Source organism: Parasteatoda tepidariorum, chromosome 11 (genome assembly GCF_982258835.1).
Source record: "Parasteatoda tepidariorum strain Cologne lab strain chromosome 11, Ptep-v5.0, whole genome shotgun sequence".
Classification (NCBI taxonomy): domain Eukaryota; kingdom Metazoa; phylum Arthropoda; class Arachnida; order Araneae; family Theridiidae; genus Parasteatoda; species Parasteatoda tepidariorum.
In genome coordinates, this window is record NC_141765.1 from 63,415,200 (window position 1) to 63,439,261 (window position 24,062).

Consider the following 24,062-nt stretch of genomic DNA (forward strand, 5'->3'; position numbering starts at 1 on the left):
CCCTTCAATATATTAAATTACTCTATTTTGCCAGACACAACTTACGCCACTTTACATTTTAATAATCTAACAGGTAAAAGAGATTAAATTTACTGTATTTCAAGATCCTCAAAAGCATATTACGTGGGTGTATGAATGCTGATGTCTTCGAAGTGTATCTTATGAAAAATTAAAAGAAACCTCTCAAAAATATTTAATCCACTTGATTAATTATAATAATTTTTCATTAAGAAAAAAATACCTTTGTTATGACCTTAAAATATTTTGAATAGAACTTAATAATTTTAGTTGAATAATTAAATCAACCATTCATAATTTTATCTAAAAAGGGTAAATGTCATCTTAAGATTTGAATTTTTATTAAATGGCTGTTTATAAATATATCTGACGCAAATCTTTCAGAAAATATTCTGTAGTTTTAAACTTAAAAAAATAATTTCAAATAAAAATAATGAATTTAGTTATTTTTAGTTATTGTCTGAAAATTGCAAAAATATAAAATAAAGCTGTTTTATGCAAATTTGGGTTTAATTGTATACGTTATTATTTTATTTATTTATTTCTTAATATAATATTTGCATATATTTTAAAGGACTATCTAAACTTGTACGCTATAGGAAGATATACGGATGCATGAAAATGTTGAAAAAAAGAAAAAAAAAAAACGAATTTTTGTTGGTGCATGAGATAACAGATAAATGTAGACGATTGCGCATATTACAGGAAAATACTAAATGTTTTCACTTTTAATAAATATTTTTAAATTTTTTTGTACGAAATGCAATAAAACTATACATTTTATTGCATCATATTATCATATTAGTATTTTTTCTTATTTTTTATTTTTAGAAAAAAGACGTTTTTAAACTCTTATCAGCACCAGCTCTCCCTTAGCTCAATAGGAGTACTGGAATAATTTAAAACCAGGGACGGAAATTCCTCATTTAGAATAATGAATAAAAAATATGACTAATCAGTCGAACACTTTCTAAAATATGACTAGAAATTACGCCATTAGGCAGAAATATTTTTAGTAAGTACGAAATTATTCATTATTTTTAGTTCTCATTTAGTAGTAGAATAAAGTAAGGTATCCGACTAGTTTCGACAACTTTTTTTAAATAATAATATAAAATTAAAAAAAAAAACTAATTTGTTTTATTATGTGTAAAAGATTATTAACTAGAAAAAAATTATTATTATTATTTCAAAGGGTCATTTCTCTGTAAAAATAAACCTTTTTTGCATAAATGCTAAACCCAGTACAACACACACAAATTTCTAATTCCTAAAACCTAAAATCCTTTGAGGATTTTATTCAGAAGGCTATCAACTATGTTTTGAACTATTTCCTTAAACGCAAGTGTATTTATTACTAAATTAGGGATTACTGTAGTTAAAAAGCAAATTTTTTAAAAATTTCCTTATCTGTCTTTGCGAAAAATCATGCATGAAAAATGAAATTCTACTTTTTTTCTCTTAGTCTGTAGTTCAAAACATGCTTGCTATAATCATAAACACTCGTGAAAAAGTGTAGACAATTATTGTAAAAACAACATGAGATATCGTGTTTAAGGTGGTGTAAAATGGGAAAAATTTCATTTTGAGATAAGCGCATTTAAAGGCTTAAAATCATTAGTCTATAGATTGTTATCACCTTGCGCAAAAATTTCTCTAACTTTGTAAATAATTGTAGTATAAGCAAAAGTAAAATATTTTCAGAAAGCTGAAAGTACAGGAATTCTAAATTTATGATAAACTCATTTTCGAAAATTTTGCCCAAAATCATGTTTCTGCACAAGTCAGATGACAAATCTTTTGAGATACTGCAAGCATACAATGCATGCTTGTATCTAAGTATAAACAATGTATGTTCCTATGCACGCATGTACAGTGCGCAAAAAAAAAGAAAGAAGGATGGAAAAAAAAACAAAAAACGGACTACCCTGAATAACTTTTGATCCTAATGATCTGATTTTTCAAATATTGGTACTCAATCTTAATGGTTCGAGGGGGGGGGGGGACCTTAAATATGCTTATTAATTAGCGGAGACGATATTTTAAGTTGCGTTGTGATGTTTTGACGTCTATTTTAAAGTTTTATTCTGATGCTTTAAAAATCATTAAAATTTTATTTTATGTTTGTTCATGCTGTTTCTTGTCACCTTTTAAAAATCTTATAACAATTCTTTAATATGCATAAAAATGTATCAATAAAATTTTTATTCTAAGTTTAGTTTATAAGCTATATTTAGTTTTTTAAACGTAACTTCTTTCAATGGATATATATTTTATACCACAATATTTAATTGGCTCACATTTTATTCCTTCATATTATACCAGAAAATTCCCTTAGCATTACAAATAAATTAAATCTTCAAGTATGTTGAAAAACATTGTTAACTCCCTTTATTATATTTTCTTTTTGGTTGTTTTTTGTCATCATTAACCGAATTTGACACGAAAATGTGTGTCATATTAGAACAACCTGTGACGAAAACTGATGTTACGATCTTGTTATTAGAATATAGATGTTCCTCATCAGAAAATGTCCGCTAGTTTTATGGATTTCGAAGTTTTGTCGATACGTCCACTTCTAACTATGCGGATGGATAAATTTACACAAATCTTGCTTCCAATCTTGATTTCACGCCAAACCAATAAGTATGATTTTAATTTTGTAAATATGAATTTGTTTTTTAAATGTTGCCATTTTTTACCGCTTTACTTTAAGAATATGTGGAATTTCATCGATGAAATTTTTATTCTAATTGATAAGAAGCAATTTTGTGCTTTTTTTTAATTTAAAACAATTTTCAGGTTTATGTTTATTTAGAAATATGGTACACTATAACATTAATAGACACACGCAGTAGAATAGTTATGATTTCATTTTGCTTTATCAGCGCTGAACAGCCGATCCAATTCAGAGTTGACGATCAACAAAGTTCAACTCCGTAGTTTTGTAATTTTGTACCTAACCCAGAAGATAAGAGAACCCCTGGATCAAGCATTGGGAGGAACTAGCCTTCGTAGAAATTTCTTGACAGAACTTAACCGCATTTGCCTTAAACGGAGAGGAAAACCACGGAAACCTCTCATGATTAGTCTGATGGTACGGGGATCTTAAACCAGGATCCGCCTGCCGCTAAGGATGTTTTTCCTCAGCACTGTGGTTGGTGCAAGTCGGGTGCAGAGTTCTATCGTTGGGATTCGTAACCGGGTTTCCTTGAGATTCAAGTGCTCTATCCCCTGATATTCCACAGCTCTGAGTGGTAATGTATAGCATTTTTCAATGCTATAGAAATATCTATATGAATCTATATGTTTCAGTAAAATCTAATTAAAATTCTTTCTTTTTATTTATTCTTTTCGAGTTGCTCGCCCCTCTCACCAGTCATACCATCAGCTTGGCGAGTAAAGGTTTTCAGGCAAAGGCAGCTTTGTGATAAATATTCTCCGTCAGGAGAAGAACTACTACTCAACTCTTTTATAGTTTGTCTATGGTAAGAACTACCCTAGCTATTCGTCTGGGCCAGAGGTGGTGACTATGGTAACGAGGTATAATTACTCCAAGTAGGGGTGTGGGGTCACTGTTTGGGACAGGTTTTGGCCCAGGTCTGCGAGGGAAAGGGAATCTTTTTCTTCAGTCTATCCCTAGAGTGAAAAGAAGACATCCTTCCTGAAATGCGCTATTCTTGTTTCTCTAGCAGCAAATGGTCTCAGACTTTGCGACTGGGGGAGTTCTAAACGTAGACAAACTTCGCGTCTTCGCTAGCTAGCTTGGTCGCAGGATGACCGATTATGTTTAAATTTGTTGATCTAATACTAATGTTGTGTTTGTTAAATAAAATGCAATCTCTTCATTTTTATAGTTTATGTAGCAAAATTTGTATAGTTAATTACAGATTTCTTTCTTTCTTTTTAGTGTGTCGAGATATAAGAAAAATAATAACTTTTTGAAACAACTTTTTTAAACTAAAACTTAACTTTTCCTTTTTATGAAACTTTTTTGCGTGCTGAAAAATTTAAATTTCAAATTAAACATTAATTTAATAGCGAAAAATTTTTTCATTTGTTTTCTGAAAAAAACGTAATAAATAAGTCCTTGTTTTAAAGAAGAATGACTTTAAATAGAAACATACAAGAAAGCGAATAGTTTGCAAACTGTTACTGTCACAACCAATACATCATCACAAATAATAGCTTTTAAGGTAAAAAGAGAAGCAGATTTCGTTGTTTAAAAGTATAACTATGAAACCAAAAGGTTTTTCTCTAAAGTAAATATATCTTTAAATAAAAAAATGAAGTTGTAAAGCATAAAATTTATTTTTTCAAAAAATTTGAAGAAAAAAAATTAGAATTTATTATCTAATCTAGTTTAGGTAAAACGTTCTCCAGTAATAAATTTTACGGTACATTTTCTGTGAGGGTGAACTCATTAAATCTTTTTATTATTCATTAATTAGTTAATTAAATAGTTCAGCTAATTAATTAATGTCGTTTCCAGAAAAACTCATTCATTAAGCTTTTTTTAAACAAAAATGTGGCTTCATTAAAATGAATGACGTATAAAAGGAAAATCGAGCTGCGCAAAAATTCTTCTGTTCAAAAATAAACATAGTTTAAATATGTATAACTAATTATAATTGCATGCATCGTTTTTCAGAAAAAATGTTAATAAATTTAATTTTTTATGAAAAGTAATTTTATATATTGATGTTGGCTTCAATGTATAATTAGTTTTAAAAGGCTTTTCGAAGTTAATTGATATTTATGGGGCATATGGTCATATCACATGAACTTTTCATTTTGCAATTAATGGACTCGTCTGATTTTCATATCAACTTAATGTACTGATTTTTAATAAATGGATGCATTAAATGGACATTTTTTAGTTAAAAAGAATTAAATTTTTAAAATAACATTGGTATTCAAAGTAAAAACTGTTGTGCGGCAGCTAATACTTACAGGCATTTTGATTTTTTACTGATTACAACGTAATTCAATAAATTGGAATTTATTAGACTTTAATTAAGTGTTTTTTTTCAATAATTCAAGAGATTATCACTGCTTTGAAGAGAAATTATATTAAGAAGTCCGCGTTTTAAGAGTTTTTTTTTTATAAATTCGCTTTATCAACAAAAAGTTAGAATTTTTTTTCCGACTTGTTAAAATATACATTGAAAGATAATTCCTTTAGGAATTGAAAAGTGCTATTAAAAACTTGTACTAAGAAAAACTTGTTAATCAATAATTCTGAAATGTCAAATAGTGGAGGTTACGAAGTTACTTATATTACACTATATATTCAGATAAGCATATTTAGGTAAGCAAAATTATAAAAAAATTTCAAAACAATATTACAAATGCATTAGTTAAATTTAATTATGCTAGCTATATAATAATAAACACTTTTTAACGTTAAAAATGGTTTGTACAGATCTTCCCTTATATTATTCACAAATTTGTATTTTTTTGCTTTTATTTCATAAAAATCAATATGTTATAATTTTTCCACCATATATATATACATGGAAAATATTTTTATAATACAATAAATCTAATTTTTTTAAATTTTTAATATAAATGTATAAAAGTATTATCTATGAATAGTTTATCTAAAGTTTTCAGACTGTATTGAAGCTTTCAAATAGCTTAAACTCGTCGCGCGTTTATTAAAAATGACGCATCGCAAAATGCATACAAACTATAAAGGTTTATTAATATTCTTATCAAATAATAAATATATTATTACTGATGTCTGCTGCCCATATATCTTTCCAAGTTTTGGAAAGTCATTTTTTACTTTTTGTGCAAATCGAAAGTGTAGGATTTAATGACTGCAATTAAATTTTTTTTTAAACTATTATTACTAATGTCTGCTGCCCATAGATCTTTCCAAGTTTTGGAAAGTCATTTTTTACATTTTGTGTAAATCGAAAGTGAAGGATTTAATGACTGCAATTAAAAAAAGTTGTTAACTGTTATTACTGACGTCTGCTGCCTATAGATCTTTCCAAGTTTTGGAAAGTCATTTTTTACATTTCGTGTAAATCGAAAGTGTAGCATTTAATGACTGCAATTAAAAAGAATTGTTAACTATTATTACTGATGTCTGCTGCCCATAGATCTTTCCAAGTTTTGGAAAGTCATTTTTTACATTTTGTGTAAATCGAAAGTGTAGGATTTAATGACTGCAATTAAAAAAATTGTTAACTATTATTACTGATGTCTGCTACCCATAGATCTTTACAAGTTTTGGAAAGTCATTTTTTACATTTTGTGTAAATCGAAAGTGTAGGATTTAATGACTGCAATTAAAAAAAATTGTTAACTATTATTACTGATGTCTGCTGCCCATAGATCTTTCCAAGTTTTGGAAAGTCATTTTTTACATTTTGTGTAAATCGAAAGTATAGGATTTAATGACTGCAATTAAAATTTTTTTTAACTATTATTACTGATGTCTGCTGCCAATATATATCTCCAAGTTTTGGAAAGTCATTTTTTACATTTTGTGTGAATCGAAAGAGTAGGATTTAATAACTGCAATTAAAAAAATTGTTCACTATATCTACATAATTGAAAAGTGAACACTCGAGAATATTTTAATAATAGTGTGTATTAAAAATCGTAGAATTAAGAGAGGAACAGTCTTTTAAATTTTATTCGACTAACTTAAAACTTTTACAAGGTATTTCGTAATGACCACCCATAACATATATTTTCAGAATTCTAGTCAAAGCATGAAAATAAAGAAACAAACGTAGTCATTATTAATAATGGTTAGTTCAGCAAAATAGTAATATTTACTATATTTTAAATTATTTTGTTGAATTGTGCGCAAACTCTCCTAGTTTACATTTGTTTTTACGATTGGATTAATCAGGGAAAAAACTTATAAAACGAGTCAACGTCTATTATAAGTATTACAGATTTTATTGTTTTTGATTTTAATAAATTGCACAGAAATTTAAATTTTCAGTTAATATACAGTGGCCGGTAGATTCTAATAATTTAGTAGTCACTTTTTTCTCAAAGCTAATGAGTCGGTGACCGATATCGGTTGGTCCTTTTAATTCGATAGCCACTTTTTGCAAACCTTTTTTATATGGATTTAATTATATATATATTTTTTTAAAAATTAACAAAGGGAATAATCTACGGGCTATAAAAAGTTAATTGAAAAAAAAATATATAAATATGTGATGAAATTTAGTAAAACGTACTGACTTTGAATAACTTTATTTAAAAATATTTTATGAGGCAAAATAATTTGATGTATACATTACAACCTTAGAACATATGAATTGTTTTTTTTTTAAAAAAAAGAAAAAAATGACGATGTTAAAAAGTGATTGGTTGTTAATTAAATTTATGTCGCCATTTTTTTGTGTTGACTCGCCAGTTGGCTAGTGGTTATTTTCAGATCTACGGAGAAGAGTGAAGAGCTTTTAATTTTAATAAATAGTTTTTGAAAAATTCTGTTATTACCCAAATTTATGCCGCCATTTAGTAGATTAATGAATTATCTAGATCGAACTAATGTCAATACCTTACAGTCATTTTTCGTCTAATGACTATGATTACTTTAATTTTGAAAAAAAAAAGAGATTTTAAATTTAAAAGTTTTTTAAAACTGTTCTAAATTTAAAATTAATTACACCCTTTGTTTAAGTTTCGGACTAACTAAAAATTTCTAACAGGTATTATAAGTTTAGAGACTATTGTTGTTTTCGCATGCGTATCACTTTCTCTCCTGATTTGTTATCAAGTATAATAGACTTCTTTAGAGTGCTTTAGGTAATGAAACGTATTTTTGTTTGAATTTTTAAAGAAAACTAACTGCTTCTATAAAGAGTAATTGAGCCAAAAAAGAAAAAAAAGGAGAAAAGTTTTATCCTGGTAAAGAAAGACGTGATCGATGAGCTTTCGCGTAATCTTGATGCATTGAAAAGGTCTGAGAATGAAATTTCGCTTACTTAAGCCAAGACTATCGGTCGCAAAGACAGTTACGAAGCAGATTTTCTTTAAGTCAAATAATCTATAATGTAAGAAGCTTATTTTTTTATAAGATAACCTTAAGTAAAAGGAAAATTTTGTAAATATAGAATATAACTCATCGTTGTTAGACAATTTAGTTTCATTGTCATTGTTTGTCAGGGATGGCTAACCATTTTGGTAAGAGTGCTAGTTTCGGTAGAACGAAAATTATTTGTGCTACTTTCAAATTTGACAGAATCCTAAAAATTATAAACAGTTTAAAAGATTATATTCTTAGGCTGATTATAGGATTATTTTTTACGTAAATGTAACTTTTAATAGTAGAGATTTAAAAATAATATTATAAAATCAACAAAAGCACTTTCTTGGGTTTTTTTAAAGGTTGAGTTAGTTTATATATAAATTAAAACCGAATTTCTTAAAACATTTTGAGCAATATAAAATTATTTTGACCATTCCAATCGGTTGACCATCATTTTAGAAGGCTAAAAATTTAAATAATGGTAGAGAAATATTGTAGAAAAATGGTATTTATTAATTCTTATCAATCAAAATATATTTGTTGAAAACCGAAAAATTATATGGATGTTAAAATTCATCAATTAGTTAATTTATATATGTCTGTAAAATGTTAACATCAAGAACTATCCTTGGCATTTTTTTTACATCTAAAATTATCTAATTTTTCACTCCAAGAGGTTTGGTGTAAAGTAATTGCCACCATTTCGGCGTAAAGATACACAAAATTTTTTCACAGTGTACAGTGAAAAAATTTTGGCTTATAGTTGCCACCATTATTTTAGTTGAGAACTAAACTTTTTACAGTGAATATATTTATAGTTTTTATTTACTTTCTCACTTTTATAGTTTTATTAATTTAATTATTAATTTTTTGTTTGCTTGTTTACTCACAACACGTGAAAAAAATAGCTTTTAGTAAATATTTATTATTTTTTATTATTTTAATTAAGAATGGATAAAACATCTTTAAATTGCATGGCATACGATTTTTGCATCATTTAAGGGAATGCAGTTTTGCATGACAAAATACAAAATTTGAGCGAAATCGGTCGAATAGTTCCTGAGAAATGGAATTTTAAAAATACAACTTTTTCAAAATTTAATTTCTCAGGAACTATTCGATGTAAAAAAGACTAACAGACTGTTTTGTGTATGTTTTCTTACTATAATAATAAATTTTAGTGTTACTGATTACCAAAAATGGTGACAGCTACTTTGCACAAAAGGATATTCTCAGTTTTTCACCAACACCAATGGTTCTCGGTATAGTTGAACACCATTTTGGTGCACCATTTTTTGTTCTAAGATAACTCTATGATATTTTTTTTATAATGACTGTTTTCCAGCAGTTTGTTTAAAGCAATGTTTTTCATGTTAACATGTGTTTAAAGCAATGTTTTTTCATGTTAACTTATGTTTAAAGTAAAGTTTTTTCGTTGTCAGGGAATAACTAAACATATTTTAAAAAGCTCAGTAATGTTGTTAGTTTTAATTCAAAATGTCTAAAGTCACAGTTCAGCTGCATTCAGAAAATGAAATAAAACGGCCATAGCTTAGTTCAAATCTTTAAAAGATAGAAATATAAATCACATCTTTCATTCCATTTTTAAAGGAAGGAAGGAGAAATTTATTCGAAATTTAGTTTTCTCGACACATTCAAATTTGATTCAATAAGTTTGAAAATATTGACAGACAAATTTAAAATAAATTTTGAATAGTTCATAGTGACTTTCAAGCTTTTAGACTAACAATTCCAGATGCGAATACTTTTTTAGGGAATGATTTTTTTATGCAAACAATAAATATGCAAATGACACGTGTTTGGTTTCATTTATAAGACACCTAGAATTAAGGAAGAATATATTAAAAATATATTTTTATTGATGTTTCAAGAAGTTTTATATTTCATTATTAAATTTAGAGTAATTAACAAAATTACAAAAAAATATCACTATGCAGTATGTACTAAAAATGTAATGTAAATTCTAAAAACAACTTTGTAATATTTGACATCTGTTAAATAAATTTTTTTAGCAAACATAAATTTGTGAACTGAAGGTTAAATTTTCTTATATCTCGGAAGAGACAAAAAAGAAAATTTCTCAATAATCATGATAAATTTGTGATCTAAATCTATGTTGACCCATTTAAGATGTTTAATTTTTGTAAATTTGACTGAATAGAGAGCACGAAAAAAAAAACAAATTGTTAAATTAAGTTGAGAAGTAAAAAAACACATGCCCTTTTGGCGATATAGGTTACGTGTTATCCTGTATTTTGAGTAGATCAATCGTCAAAGATAATAAAGGAGAAATGAGAAAATTAAACATAACTTTAATAACATTTTAACAGGCGGCAAAATTAAAAGCATCCAGGATTATAATCAAGGATGTAGAGCATAAGATAACGTGCAAAGCAAAGCGCAGAAACAGAGAAAGAATCATTATCATCATCAAAATTTATCTGGTCACAGGAGGCCGCCTCATTATCACTTTTATGTTCGTAGCAATTTCAGCTGTTCATGCGGTAATGGTCACAGGCTTTAGTGGGCCTTTGTATGAACTTTAGACTTAAATTAAACAGGCAGAAATATTTTGCGTACAGAAGTTTCGATAAGATCTCCTAATTTGAAAATTACTTACGAAATTTGTCAACGTATGGTGTTGCCGGCTGAAAACGAAGCTCCAAAACAATGTTTTCTTGCTACATGCTAGATCACTGTGCCGCGTTCTTGTTGCAAATAGTGTTTATTTATATATTTTTTAATAGCTTTTCTAAGTTAACAGCGCTACCTGTTGGCAATTTTTGTAATTCATTGTGATACTTGATGAGAATAAGTTCTCTGGTTTCTTAAATTGAACAATTTTATCTATATTTGCTTTTTCCATTGGGTTTTTTAAAATTATCATTTATCTTAAGACATCAAATAGCTAAATTACAAAAAACGAAAAATCCTGGGCTGCTTCAAATCACAAAGTGCTGTCGACAGCATTTTAGCACATCAAACGTTTCGCAATTACTGAATCCATACATTTGTATATTTATAAGAATTAAGTATAAACATATCATCCTTGTTATTTTTGCAATTTTAACTCGAAAATATATTTCAGTTTCAATACGTTAAAAGTTTCAGGTAACTTAAATTTCGTAAAATAATAGTATAAGTACTTAGGTGTCTGTAAAAATATGGCTGAAGAAAAGTTAAAAAAAAAAAAAAAATTGAAACTGCTGCTTTTTTTCTTCCTGAACTAGAACAAGTAACTGTTTTTCTACCTATTTGAAATAACAAAGCTTAGCTTGCAAGAATAACAATTTGATTCTCACTCTAACAGGTTAAAATACACTTAAGATAATTTAGGCACTTAGCATATGTACTATCAAAGGATTTTAGGAAAAATGAAAACTGACATTTGTTTCAAAAAGAAATAATGTTCGAATAGTCATTCCTTCGTGTTCTCATTGTATTTCTTATTTGATAAATCAACGAATACGATTACAGATTAGCGTAGCAGGTATGAAAGATTACAAGCATAAAAGTGCATGGAATACTTTAAAAAAATGGGATTAAAAAAAATCAAATTTGACTTTTTTGAAAAATTGAAAAGTCTCAGTCTTATACTTCACTGAAGAAAGAGGGTGAGAATTTAGAGCCCTATGTAAGATAGTTTCGATGTACGATTATTTCTTCGTTCATTTTTATGCATGAAAATGTGGGCCATATATTTTAGGATTGATTGAGGTAAGTCTTGAATATGAAGATATTGAGTTGATAAAGTGTCTAACTAATTGTCTAGACCTGAATCCAGTTAAGCATATCTGAGACAGAGCAAATTGCAAGTCTTTTTGACGAGCAATTGAAACTCATCACTATTCCCCTGAAACCTCTGGTATACGAAAATCCTAACGAAAATAGTAGGATTTATTGGAAAGATTTTACTTTTACGGAAGCTTATTTTACTTTTACGGAAGCTAACCTCATTTCTACCATTTACAGATACTGTGAAATGAAAAAATTTTCCCTCATGCGCTATGAAGCTTAAATATCATTAACAGGAAATCCTTAACGCTATGCAAAATCTCGCTATTATCATAACACTTTATATTTTTTGCTCTAAAACATTTGTCGCTAGAGTTTGTTAAAAAATCTGCATTGCCATCAAGGACTATCACAGCCCATATTAAATAAACTACAAGTGCCGTTCAGTTATATCATACTCGGAATATCTTGTTATGAGGCTTAATTATTTATGTTCACGAGTCATGACATTAACTCTTAATTTTCTTCGCTTTGACATATAATTTTACTTGATATGATTAATAATTTATTGAATAATCTCCGAAAATGTATTTGTTTCTTAAATTTTGAAAATAAGTGTGCAAATCGAGCATGTCTCAGAAAAAACCCAGCTTCTTTTATTACTTATTTTTAAAATTATTTCTTAAAATTATTTTTTAAAATTGCAAAATGATTGCAAACTACATTAGAGTGATAAATATTAATTTTTAAAAAATAAAAGATTCATAAAACTGAAACGCAAATTCTTGAGCATGAATGAATTTGTTAAAAGAATTTTTTTTAAAATATTCACTCATAAATGATAGTAAAATTTTAAGGAAGTCATTAACAATGACGGAATATTTTTCTTCTTCGTGCTATTGTTATGAGAAGAAATTAAATACTTCGCTTTATTCACTTTTCTTTGTTACCTTGGTTACGGAGGTAACTTATTTCACAAACTTTGGTTAAAGGTTTGATTAAAAGAGATTGCGAAGAGTTTATTCAAAAATTATTAATTCTTAGAATTTTTTTTCATTTTATTTATTTCCGAATTTGAGAGAATGTCTTTGTATCTTAGCAAATGTGCAGATTAAGTAATCAATTTTTTTAAGTCAGAACAGAGGCAACTGAAATTAATAAAAATCTTGTTTGAACATTTCTGCTTCGATTCAGGAATTAAATTTGAGACGAAAAATGACGTCAGGATTTCATTGTTACAAGAAAAATTAGATCTTCGAAATATGTCCCTGCAATTTGATTTAAGTTCAATAACTTGAAAAACGTAATTAAAACTTTTTTTAAGAATATTTTTCATTGCGTTGTGTTAGAAAATTCTATTTTCCATAAAGTTCATACTATTTATTAAAAAGAGTTATAAAAAACTGTAATGCTCGTTATTTAATTATTTACAATTTGAAAAGAAAAAGAAAAAAAATGCAATGGCTTAAAAGCTTAAAAGCTGTTATTTTGTTCATGTTATAAAAGGAAGTGTTACATTACTTGAAATTAAATTGCTTTTATTTTATACTAAATTTGAATAATTATATAAAAATAATTGATTTCTCCTTTAAGGATATTCTTTGAAGGTTTGGTTACCATTTTTTCATGTAATTTTTTAACGAAGAATGTGCTTTTTTATAACTTTTGCGAGTATGTAACGGTTACACATGACTGAGAGGTTTTTGCTCATCTTTAGCTTAAGCCCTATACCCTAATCTGCAAATGGCACAAAATGTCAATGTAATTAAAAGGTACAGTTTTGTAAAAATGAGCTTTTGTGAATAATTTTTTTCCCTCTTTTATGTTGGAAAGCTACTTGAAAGCTGTATCGCTTAAACCTGGCTAATACAATCAACATACATTGAGAATTTTTAATTGATTTCAATAGTTTTCATTTAGGTGAAAAATCTCATCAAAATAAAATTTTTTTAAAAAATATTTTAGATATTTGTGAGCTTTAAATTCTAAGCAAATTTTCCATCGAAATTGAACATATATATAGTTTAAACCTAAAAGTTTGCTTCAAGCTGAAGGCTCTCAATTTGTAGCTTTCTTACTTTCCTTGGCAAAGTAGCTTCAAAGAATACTCTTAAGGGTTCTATGTGTTTTTACTTCATTGAGGAAGAATAGATGTACAACTTCTCCATTCGATTCACCATTACTTTTCAAAAATTTAACCTAGGATTCTGAATTTCTACAGGAATTTAAAAAAAACACATATTATATTGAAATGTAAATACTATCTTGAAACAATTTTAAAAATTTTTACAAGTTATTTTTCTAAAGAGATAAAATTTGTAGAAAGAAATATTATGATCCGGCTCACGCGATTAGCGTTTTAAAATATACGTTAATAATCCAAAAAAATTTTTAGTAGACAATTAAATATAAAAATTTTCAAAGCTTATTAGCTTAAATAAATTGAAATATCCAGATTCTACGCAAGGAAAATCCTCTAGACCTCTTAAAAAATTCAGGCATTGAAGCGTTTTGTATTTAACTAAAGCAAATTTAAAGAAAATGAGGACTAATTAAAACTTACTTTTTGAGTTACCACTACACTGTTTTTATGGGTTTAAAGATTAATTTAATAATCAATGCAATCTATCTTTTTAAAAAAGAATTCACATGAAATAGGCTAAAGATTTTTTTAAAAACACCTCTGGGTAGGTTTAAGTAAAGTTTCGCAGACTTTATTAGTTAAAAATATGTACTTTTGATGATGATATAAAAATTAATGATAGAAAATATTAATGTAGTGGTCACTAGAGGAAACATTTTAAATACTGACGTTTTTATTTAAGAATAATTTGATGAAATTTTCCACTAACTCGATCACACAGAGTCGAACAACTGTGTGGCATTCAATTATCAATATAAGAGAATAGAAAGAATTTTTAAAAAATCGTAATTAAAAACAAATAGGCTGCTATAGGCAAAATTATTTTATGTTAATGCCGAGTCATTTTTCCTCATAAGCTTTAGACAACTCAGTTTAAGCAGATTGCTTTTTCCCACAGTCCATATAACGAACATATTAAATTACATCGACATTCACCCAGCAGAACGGATTCTATGTTAGTCAAAACAAATTGTTTTTAATTGTAGCCATCCTGCATAATTAGTCGTTAGGTCTACTTGTATAAAATCAGATATGAAAAAGTAACAAAATGAGTTTTAAAATATAAACGTGTTGTTTACCCACAATGTGCCCTCAAATTCGACCGAGATTTGAACTCGTTATTCTCCTCCGATGAACAACTGGTTTCTATGGTTGAACAATATGTTAAATATTATACGAGGGTTGCTATTTATATTTCTGGCCTTGGCAACAGTAAGTGTTGCTAGGCGACCGCAGACGATTTTAATCGAAAGTTTGATATATTTAAACATAAATTCAACAGACGATTTACCATTATAGCTTCATCTGTGTTGTTGACAGTAAATTGAAAAGTTCTTCTCTTTCAAAAAATGGAATTGAATCGTGAACATTTTCGTGCCATTATTTTTCATAACTTTCGACGTGGATTGTCAAGACAAGAGTGCTTCGATGAACTTAATTCTTTATTCAGCGATAAAGCGCCATCCTACAACACTGTAAAAAATTGGTATAACGAATTTAATCGTGGTCGATGTTCGATCCAGGACGAATCCCGTGCAGGTCATCCAAAATCCATTGTTGTGCCAGAAAAGATCGATGCTGTGCGTGAACTGATAAAGCAAGATCGTCATGTGACATATCGTGAGATAGAGGCGTCTTTGGACATTAGTATGACTAGCATCAATAAAATATTGCATGAACATTTGAGCGTAAAAAAAATTTGTTCGCGTTGGATCCCGCATAATCTGACAAACGCTCAAAAAAAGGCTCGTGTCGATTGGTGCAAGGAAATGTTGGAAAAATACGATCAAGGTACATTAAAGGCTGTGTATAACATCTACACAGGTGACGAATCATGGATCTATGCATATTAGCCGGAAACAAATCAGCAATCAATTGTATGGGTCTTCCAAGACGAGGCAAAACCAACAAAAGCTGTTCGAGGAAGAAGCACATCGAAACAAATGATTGCCTGTTTCTTCGGCATTAACGGTCATGTGGCAACAGTGGCGTTAGAGCAACGCAGGACGGTCAATTCTGAATGGTACACGACCATTTGTTTGCCAGAAGTCATCGGAGAAATTCGAAAAAGGAGAAGAACAGGCGAATCATTCTTCATCATGACAATGCGAGCTCTCACACATCGACTCAAACAAAGGCATTTCTGACGGAGCGAAAGATCGAACTGATGGGTCATCCGCCGTACAGCCCTGATTTGGCACCCAATGACTTCTTCTTATTCCCACACATCAAAAATAAATTACGTGGAAAACGATTTTCGACCCCCGAAGAAGCGGTTGATGCATTCAAAACGCATGTTTTGGAGTTACCTCAATCGGACTGGAAAAAGTGCTTTGAAAATTGGTTCAAAAGCATGCAAAAGTATATTGATCATCATGGAGCATATTTTGAAAAACAATAAACCCAATTTCGATCCTACATATTTGTTTTTTCATTATTAGGCCAGAAATATAAATAACAACCCTCATATTTTAAGTCATTTCCTAATATCAGGATTTTCCGTTTTGATCATAAACTGGTCTTTCAAATCATGCGATTTATTTCTCTTATTTTAAGTCTAATATTTATAATTATAAGTAAACAATCACTCTCGCTTCAAAGGGGGAATTTGAGTGCTGTATCTTTATAACCGTCGTTGAACAGCCGACCCAATTTTATGGGTTTACGACTACTAATGTTCAACTCTATAGCCTTGTAATTTTGAACCTAATCCGGAAGACAAGGGATCTCATAGATCGAGAATTGGGAGAAATTTGCCTTCGTGGAGGACTTTTTGTTGGAGCTAACCCGCATTTGTGTTACATGGAGAGGAAGACCACGAGAACCTCCCACGGTTAACCTGATGGCAAGGGGACTCTAACCCATGATCCGTCTGCCAATGAGGATATTTAACGTCAGCACTGTGGCTAGTGCAAGCCGGATGCGGAATTCGTATCGACTGGGATTCGAACAAGGTTCACCTCATTGGAATGCGAACGCTTTATCCATTGAGCCAGACGAAATTTAACAGTCATTGAAAGTCTTTACAAAATAGTGTTCCAACAAAAACGTGAGGAAATTTATCTGAAATGCTAGTCCATGCATAATTCAAAATGGCTTAGCAGTTGAAGACACTGAGTTGTCACTGTGAAGAACCGGAGTTCTATCTTCAGTTTTGATAGATGGTGCCACCGTGTCTGGGAAGTAAAGACGACTTGGGTATAATGCTGACTACACTGTAGAGGTAATGTTGATTAACTTACTTATTGTTGTCTAAAGGATGCCCATCGAGGTTCGTAATTAATTAGGCAGATCGTAATTAACAATATTTTATTAACATAAACAACAACAATAGTAAAAGACAGAGCGCCGCATTAAAGCGACCGTATTAATTAGGTCGTACATATCTTCTGATGACGTGGGTGGAAGCATTACGTAATTCTTTGCGCATGCGCGCGTCTTATATATTCTTTAATTTCTTTTAATTCTCCACATACACTCCCACCTTTTGAGTTTAATTAACCTTAATCACACTCAAAAATTAAATCTTACTAAACACTTATAAATGAAATGTACTTAAACTTATAAAATGACACACAAATATGACATACAAATATGACATACATGTAACTTTAACAGAAAACATATACATATAAAAATTCACAAAACATTTAACTTTTGACTTCTAATCTATAAAGTCTCTGGACACGTCTCATAAACTCAGAATTCTCTGTCTTTACGAGAGCAAGCCTTGTTTTGCCATCACGACCTGGAATTAATTTCAATACTCTAGCTAAATTCCAAAAAGCGCGTTTTTTATTAGCATCTTCAACTAAAACAATTTCACCGACCACTAAAGGATTATCCTTGAAACCTCTTATAGTTTGTTGACGTAACTGACCTAAATATTCAGTCCTAAACCTATTTCTTAAAGACTCTCTTACTCTTTGGAGATGTTTAGCTCTCTTACTTAAACCTTCCTTATCTGCCTTATCGATGTCTGTAACACCTGAAGAAGGTATTTCGTGCAGAAACATTTCTGGAGTCAAAGGGGAAACGGTGTCCACGTCTTCCGATACGTAGGTGAGGGGTCTCGTATTAATTATTCTTTCACAATCACAGAAAATTGTGACCAATTCCTCATAATTTAAGGAAGAGCGTCCTAATATCTTACGTAAAATTCGTTTCACCATTTGTATTAACCGCTCCCACCAACCACCCCACCAGGCGGCGGAAGGAGGGTTAAACCTCCACCGTATCTCATGCTCTGCAGCTTTTGAAGCTAACTTGTCCCATTCTATCGAATGAAGAATCTTTTGCGCACCAACAAAATTTGTTCCGTTATCGGAATATATTACCGACGGTCTTCCTCTGCGCGCAATAAAACGTCTTAAGGACTGAAAAAAGGCTTCCGTAGTTAATAGAGTTACTAACTCTAAATGTATAGCCCGATACACAGCGCACGTGTAAAGTACTATATAAGACTTTTTCCCATCCTTAAGATAGAGTGGTCCGGCTAAATCGACACCTACAATTTCGAAAACAGATGCATCATTAACTCTAACTTTAGGCAAAATTCCAGGCGTGACATTACACTTTGTAGCATTAAATCTTAAACATTTTACACGCTGTCTTATACAATTTCGTATAGTTTTACGACTTTTCAAAATCCAAAACTTTTCTCTTAAATGAGACATTATCATAGTAGTACCAGCATGTAAAAGTTCATTATGACAATTAATAATTAACAATTTGACAACTGGGTGGTCACTAGGTAATATAACTGGATAAATGAAATTAGATTTATCTTCACGAAAAACTAAATTAGTTTTAGCTCTAATAATACCATCATTATCAAAAAATGGCCTTAATTGTCTCAACTTATTATCATTGATACCTGTAAAACTGTCCTTTTGTATCAAAAGAATGAGACTTTTCTCTGCTCTATCCAATTCATTTACACTCAAAAACTTAGAACAGTTCTTACCTAAATTTCTACAATTATTATAAAATCTAAAAATCCAAGCTATCATATTTATAATTTTCTTATATGAAGAAAAATATTTATAATACCAATTATCATAAACATTATCATTTTTACTTAAATTTACAATGACAGATTTATGCAGTTCAGAGTTGACTAAATTCTCATCTGGGGGTTCAAAGGATTTTGGCCAATTTTGTTCGTTTTCATACAACCAGTTAGGCCCCTCCCACCAACGACGTTCAATAAGTTGCTCAGCTGAACAACCTCGCGAAGCAAGATCGGCAGGATTAAAAGATCCGGGAATGTGGCGCCACATGGTGTGAGAAGTCAAAGAACGAATTTCTTTTACACGATTTTGAACAAAAATACCCCAGTTGAGTTCCCGTTTTATCCAACTCAAAACTGTCGTTGAATCTGTCCAACAATAGATATCAATATTGTTAAGATTCAAATCTTTAATTATATTTGCTAACAATCTAGATCCAATACAACATGCAAGAAGCTCTAGCCTTGGTATTGTCAATGGTTTTAGAGGTGCAACTCTACTCTTAGCTTGCACTAAATTAACTTTAACAAAAGGTTCATTGGTACTTTCAACTCTTACAAACACACAAGTTCCATAGGCTAGCTTACTTGCGTCACAAAACACATGTAGACTCATCAAGGTATTTGACAAATCGAGACAAATCCATCTTGGAATCTTAATGTTCTGTAGCAAAGGTAATTGGATAAACCAAGATTTAAATTTCTTAATCAAATTATCAGGTTGTTTGTCATCCCATTTGATTTTTGAACTCCAAGTTTCTTGTAAAATTAACTTGGGTAATAACATTACCGGGGCCGTAAAACCGATTGTATCAAATACCTGATGAGCCACAGCTAACACTTTTCTTTTCGTAATTAATTCGTCAGAATTATCTGCTCGTTCAATCTTACATGACAAAGTGTCCTTCTCCGTGTCCCAAATAAGTCCCAAAATTGGTACATTTTTTGTAATAGATGAATCCTTAACACATAAATCAAGTAAATTTGTCTGCCAATCTCTTAAATTAAAATGACCCTGAGACATTATACATTGTGATTCTAAAATAAAATTTTGAGCTTCAGTTTCTGTACTTAGACTAGTTACACAATTATCTACATAAAATGATTGTTTAAGAATATCTGCAGTACTATTTAAATTTTCAGAAACTCGATATAAATGGTAACGCAATGTAGCGGCAAGTAAAAAAGGACTTGAGGTAATTCCGAAGACTACCCTTCTGTGCCGATACATTTTAAGTTCGTCCGAATTGTCTTCACTGTACCACAAAAATCGCAAAAAATCTCTTTCTTTTTCCCGTATTGATATCTGTAAAAATGCTTTCTCAATGTCCGCAGATATACCCACAATATTCTTACGAAATCGAATAAGAATAGACGGGATCATTTCTATTAAGTTTGGTCCAGTAGCCAAACATTCATTTAAAGATGGTTTTCCGGCCGACTTGGCTGATGCATTAAAAACCGACCTTATTTTCGTACTAGAATTTTCCTTAACCACTGCTCTATGAGGCAAATAATGAACATTATCTACCTTTACATCGTTGGCCACTTCAATAATCCCTAAAGATGACCAATCCTTAAATACGTTAGAATAAGCATCAAAATTACCCGAATTAATTAATTTCTTTTTCGTATTCAAAATTGACTTAAGTGCAATATTTTTATTATCAGGCAAAAGCGAGCTGTCTAAAACCCATGGTAAAGATATTTCATACCTCCCCTCCAAATTGACTTGAATGGTATTCTCGAAATGATTTAATGTTTCTTCCTCCAACTGAGTTTTTGTTTTGTCTATCTCTGGATCCGTAATTTCCAATGCGTCTAAATTCCATAAATCAGAAATTATTCTATCCTTCACGAGAAGTGAAGAAATGTAACAAGAAGCCTCGCTCTCCCCCTTTGGCATATTGCCAACATTTAACTTCCCAATTAAAGTATACCCTAGCCTAGTATGAATCGCACAGGGTCCTGCACTCAAGTTTCTAATTCTACCCGTAAATAATTTTCCGGCAATATCTGCCCCTATCAACAACTTAATTCCTTTATCAAAATTACAAAATTCTTTGTCCAAATCACTTATTTTAATATTTAGTTTTCGTAACTCTTTAACCCAGGGGCCATATGGGATCTGTTTAATATCAGAACAGATTTGTTTTTGACTTAAAGCTTCAAATCTGCATCTATAACTCCTATCAATGCTACTTAATTCTAGATTATATACATTGTGCATACTTTCTTCAGTTTCGACCCCACCAAAAAGTAATTGCTTAATTTCTACTTGTTTTATAGGCATATAACTCATACATTGTGCAACATCTTCAGAAATATAACTTCTCATACTACCAGTATCTATAATTCCACGAATTAACATTTCCTTTTTACCATTATGCACTCTTACAATTAAAGTTTGAAGCAATACGTCTGAGAGTTGAATTTGATTATTTAACGTACTTATGTTGTTTTCATGGTTTTCTTCATTCGAAACATTATCGATCTTATTTTTCGGATTATCAGGACAAAAAATAGAAAAATGTCTATTATTACAAATTAAACATCTAACATACTTTGCTTTGCAAGTATTAGCTCTATGACCCTTTTTTAAACAGACGAAACAAACGTTCTTTTTCTTAATTATTTCTTTTTTGGTTTCCAAGGTCATAGATGCTAATTCTCTGCAACTCTCAGATGTATGTGCTTTATCACAAAATATACAAATATTCGTATCAAATTTCTTAAATTTATTTATACATTCATTTTCATTCTTATTACAGTTAAACAACTCACATGAAGAAGCAATATATTTTGTTTCATACTTATTAATACACTTTTTACTATTAACATTTTTATCTGAAGAAAATGATTCCTTACTTAATTTTAATCTATATTCAGATTCAACTTCATTTCGTAAAAATTCTATTAACAAATCTAAATCAGTCTTACCTGACGTATCGGTCGCACAATTCTTTTGCCTTTCAAATACCTGTAATAAATCCGTGGGAATAGCTGATTCTACCAAAGGAAATAAGAAATCTGCATATTTATCTTTCGTTAATCCCAGTGATTCAAGAGCTCTTAGTTGTGTTTGTAGTTTATCATATAATGTAGCTAAATCAACTTTAGATTTATCACTTAACACAAGTTTTAATAAGTCCCGTATGTAGACTTGCGTGAGAACACTTTCATTTCCAAATCGTGTTTTTAAGTGTTCAACAGCTTTCGTATAATTTTCTTTTGTTGCTGGAAAACTCTCGATGATTAATCTTCTTTGGATCCCGCAACAGTGCTTTGTCTTAAATACTGGAACTTTTCCCGCTCCTGAACTCTTTCATCATCGTGTATTTTGCTGAATAAAGTCCAGAAATTAAGCCACTGCCTTGGATCACCCGTAAATTTCGGTAGTTCGATGTCAGGTAACTTATACGCCGTAGATGGAGACTTATTTGGTGTAGACGTATCATCACGAATCGGCGTCGTAGTTTCGGTTTTGGTAGTCGCCGATATTAGCTTTCCGGCTTTCACTTTTGTGGCAGAAAATTTGTCGTAGTATTCCTCGGAAGCTTCATATTCATTGTTGTACTCCTGCTCCGTGCATTTTGCGGCTTGCATATTTCGTAGGTGTAAGTTTTGAGTATCTCGTAGCTGCTTACATTTTTCCATTAAAGTATCCAAATTTATTTCTATTTCGATGATATCCGGTGTCTCAGTTCGTATTAATCCTAATAACTTATTTAAGGCTTTCGTAAAACTTGTCCGTGAAGCCGCTCATAATTGTTTTGAAGCATCCATGCTTACGTAATTATAGTTTCTTTACTGCGTAGTTGATGCTTTCTTTTTTACGATCCGCTTTGCATCAATTCGATGCACGTCCAGACAGGGATGCCACTATGTTGATTAACTTACTTATTGTTGTCTAAAGGATGCCCATCGAGGTTCTTAATTAATTAGGCAGATCGTAATTAACAATATTTTATTAACATAAACAACAACAATAGTAAAAGACAGAGCGCCGCATTAAAGCGATCGTATTAATTAGCTCGTACATATCTTCTGATGACGTGGGTGGAAGCATTACGTAATTCTTTGCGCATGCGCGCGTCTTATATATTCTTTAATTTCTTTTAATTCTCCACAGGTTATGTCTTTGGTCATAAAAGTGCGGATACTTAACTTTCATGACCCCTTGGCTCACAACTGTCCATAGCTGAAACACTTTTTATTAAATACGTAACCTAATATTGTATTTGTTATGAGTCAATATGAAATCAAAATTTTTGATTAAAAACTTGTGTTTTCTATCATAATTACTCATTGAGTTAGTTTTGAAGCATGCCGACGAAGAAAAAAATTTTGGTAAAATTATCATATTCCTGCAGGGCATTTCTGGTATGAAAAGCATAATCCTGGTAATAAAACCAAAATATATGATATTTAAACCATTCATATGGTAACGTTTTTCCTAATGTTCTAGTATTCAAAATTATAGCTCTCATTATTACACATTTAGTAAAAATACATCACAGAAATTAAAATTAACAAAATAAATGTTTTTTTTTGCCATGCTGTAAGGTATCATGACTAAATTTTGCCACTTTTAATAAATTTTAACAAATTTATGAACATATATATATATTTTATTGTAAATTTTTCCAAAATTATTACCAAAACGCTTCAGTGAAAATTATACAATGCTTTTTGATGTTCCTATAAAGCCACAAACACGGTAAATTTTCCCATATTCTAGTAGTATGACCATACATTTTTATTCAGTGTTGTAACACATGCAGCATCTAAGGTGGCAGTCATATTTGGTCATAGTGTGATTATAACTCTAAAAAGAAACATAACGGGAATCTAAACAACTTTGATCACTCTTCCTATCATCCCTCGAAATCCTATTGATTTCAAAACTTTTGCTAAAAGCAATCACTAGCGGGCTTTAGCTTTAAACCATAAATCACAATACCATATGTATTTGTCAAGCACAAGAAGTCACATGTTTAAAAAAGCTCAAAGAGTAAAACTTCCAACTTCTTTGATGCCGAAATTTAGCTCAATAGGAAATTGCATTTCTATAAAACTAGTTTTAAAAGAACACGAAGGAATAACAACTGTAAGGTTCGGTA

The 24,062-nt window shown here is 30.2% G+C and overlaps 1 protein-coding gene across 1 annotated transcript; it reads right to left on the reverse strand.

The window, feature by feature from the left end:
• Positions 1-17,578: 17,578 nt before the first annotated feature.
• On the reverse strand, positions 17,579-20,845 carry LOC139427298 (uncharacterized). The gene is made up of 2 exons (XM_087154501.1): positions 19,009-20,845; positions 17,579-18,894 (listed from the first exon to the last, which is right to left on the reverse strand). Exons 1-2 carry the CDS (start codon positions 20,843-20,845, stop codon positions 17,579-17,581), a joined length of 3,153 nt encoding a protein of 1,050 aa, XP_087010627.1.
• Between the last annotated feature and the right edge of the window lie 3,217 nt (positions 20,846-24,062).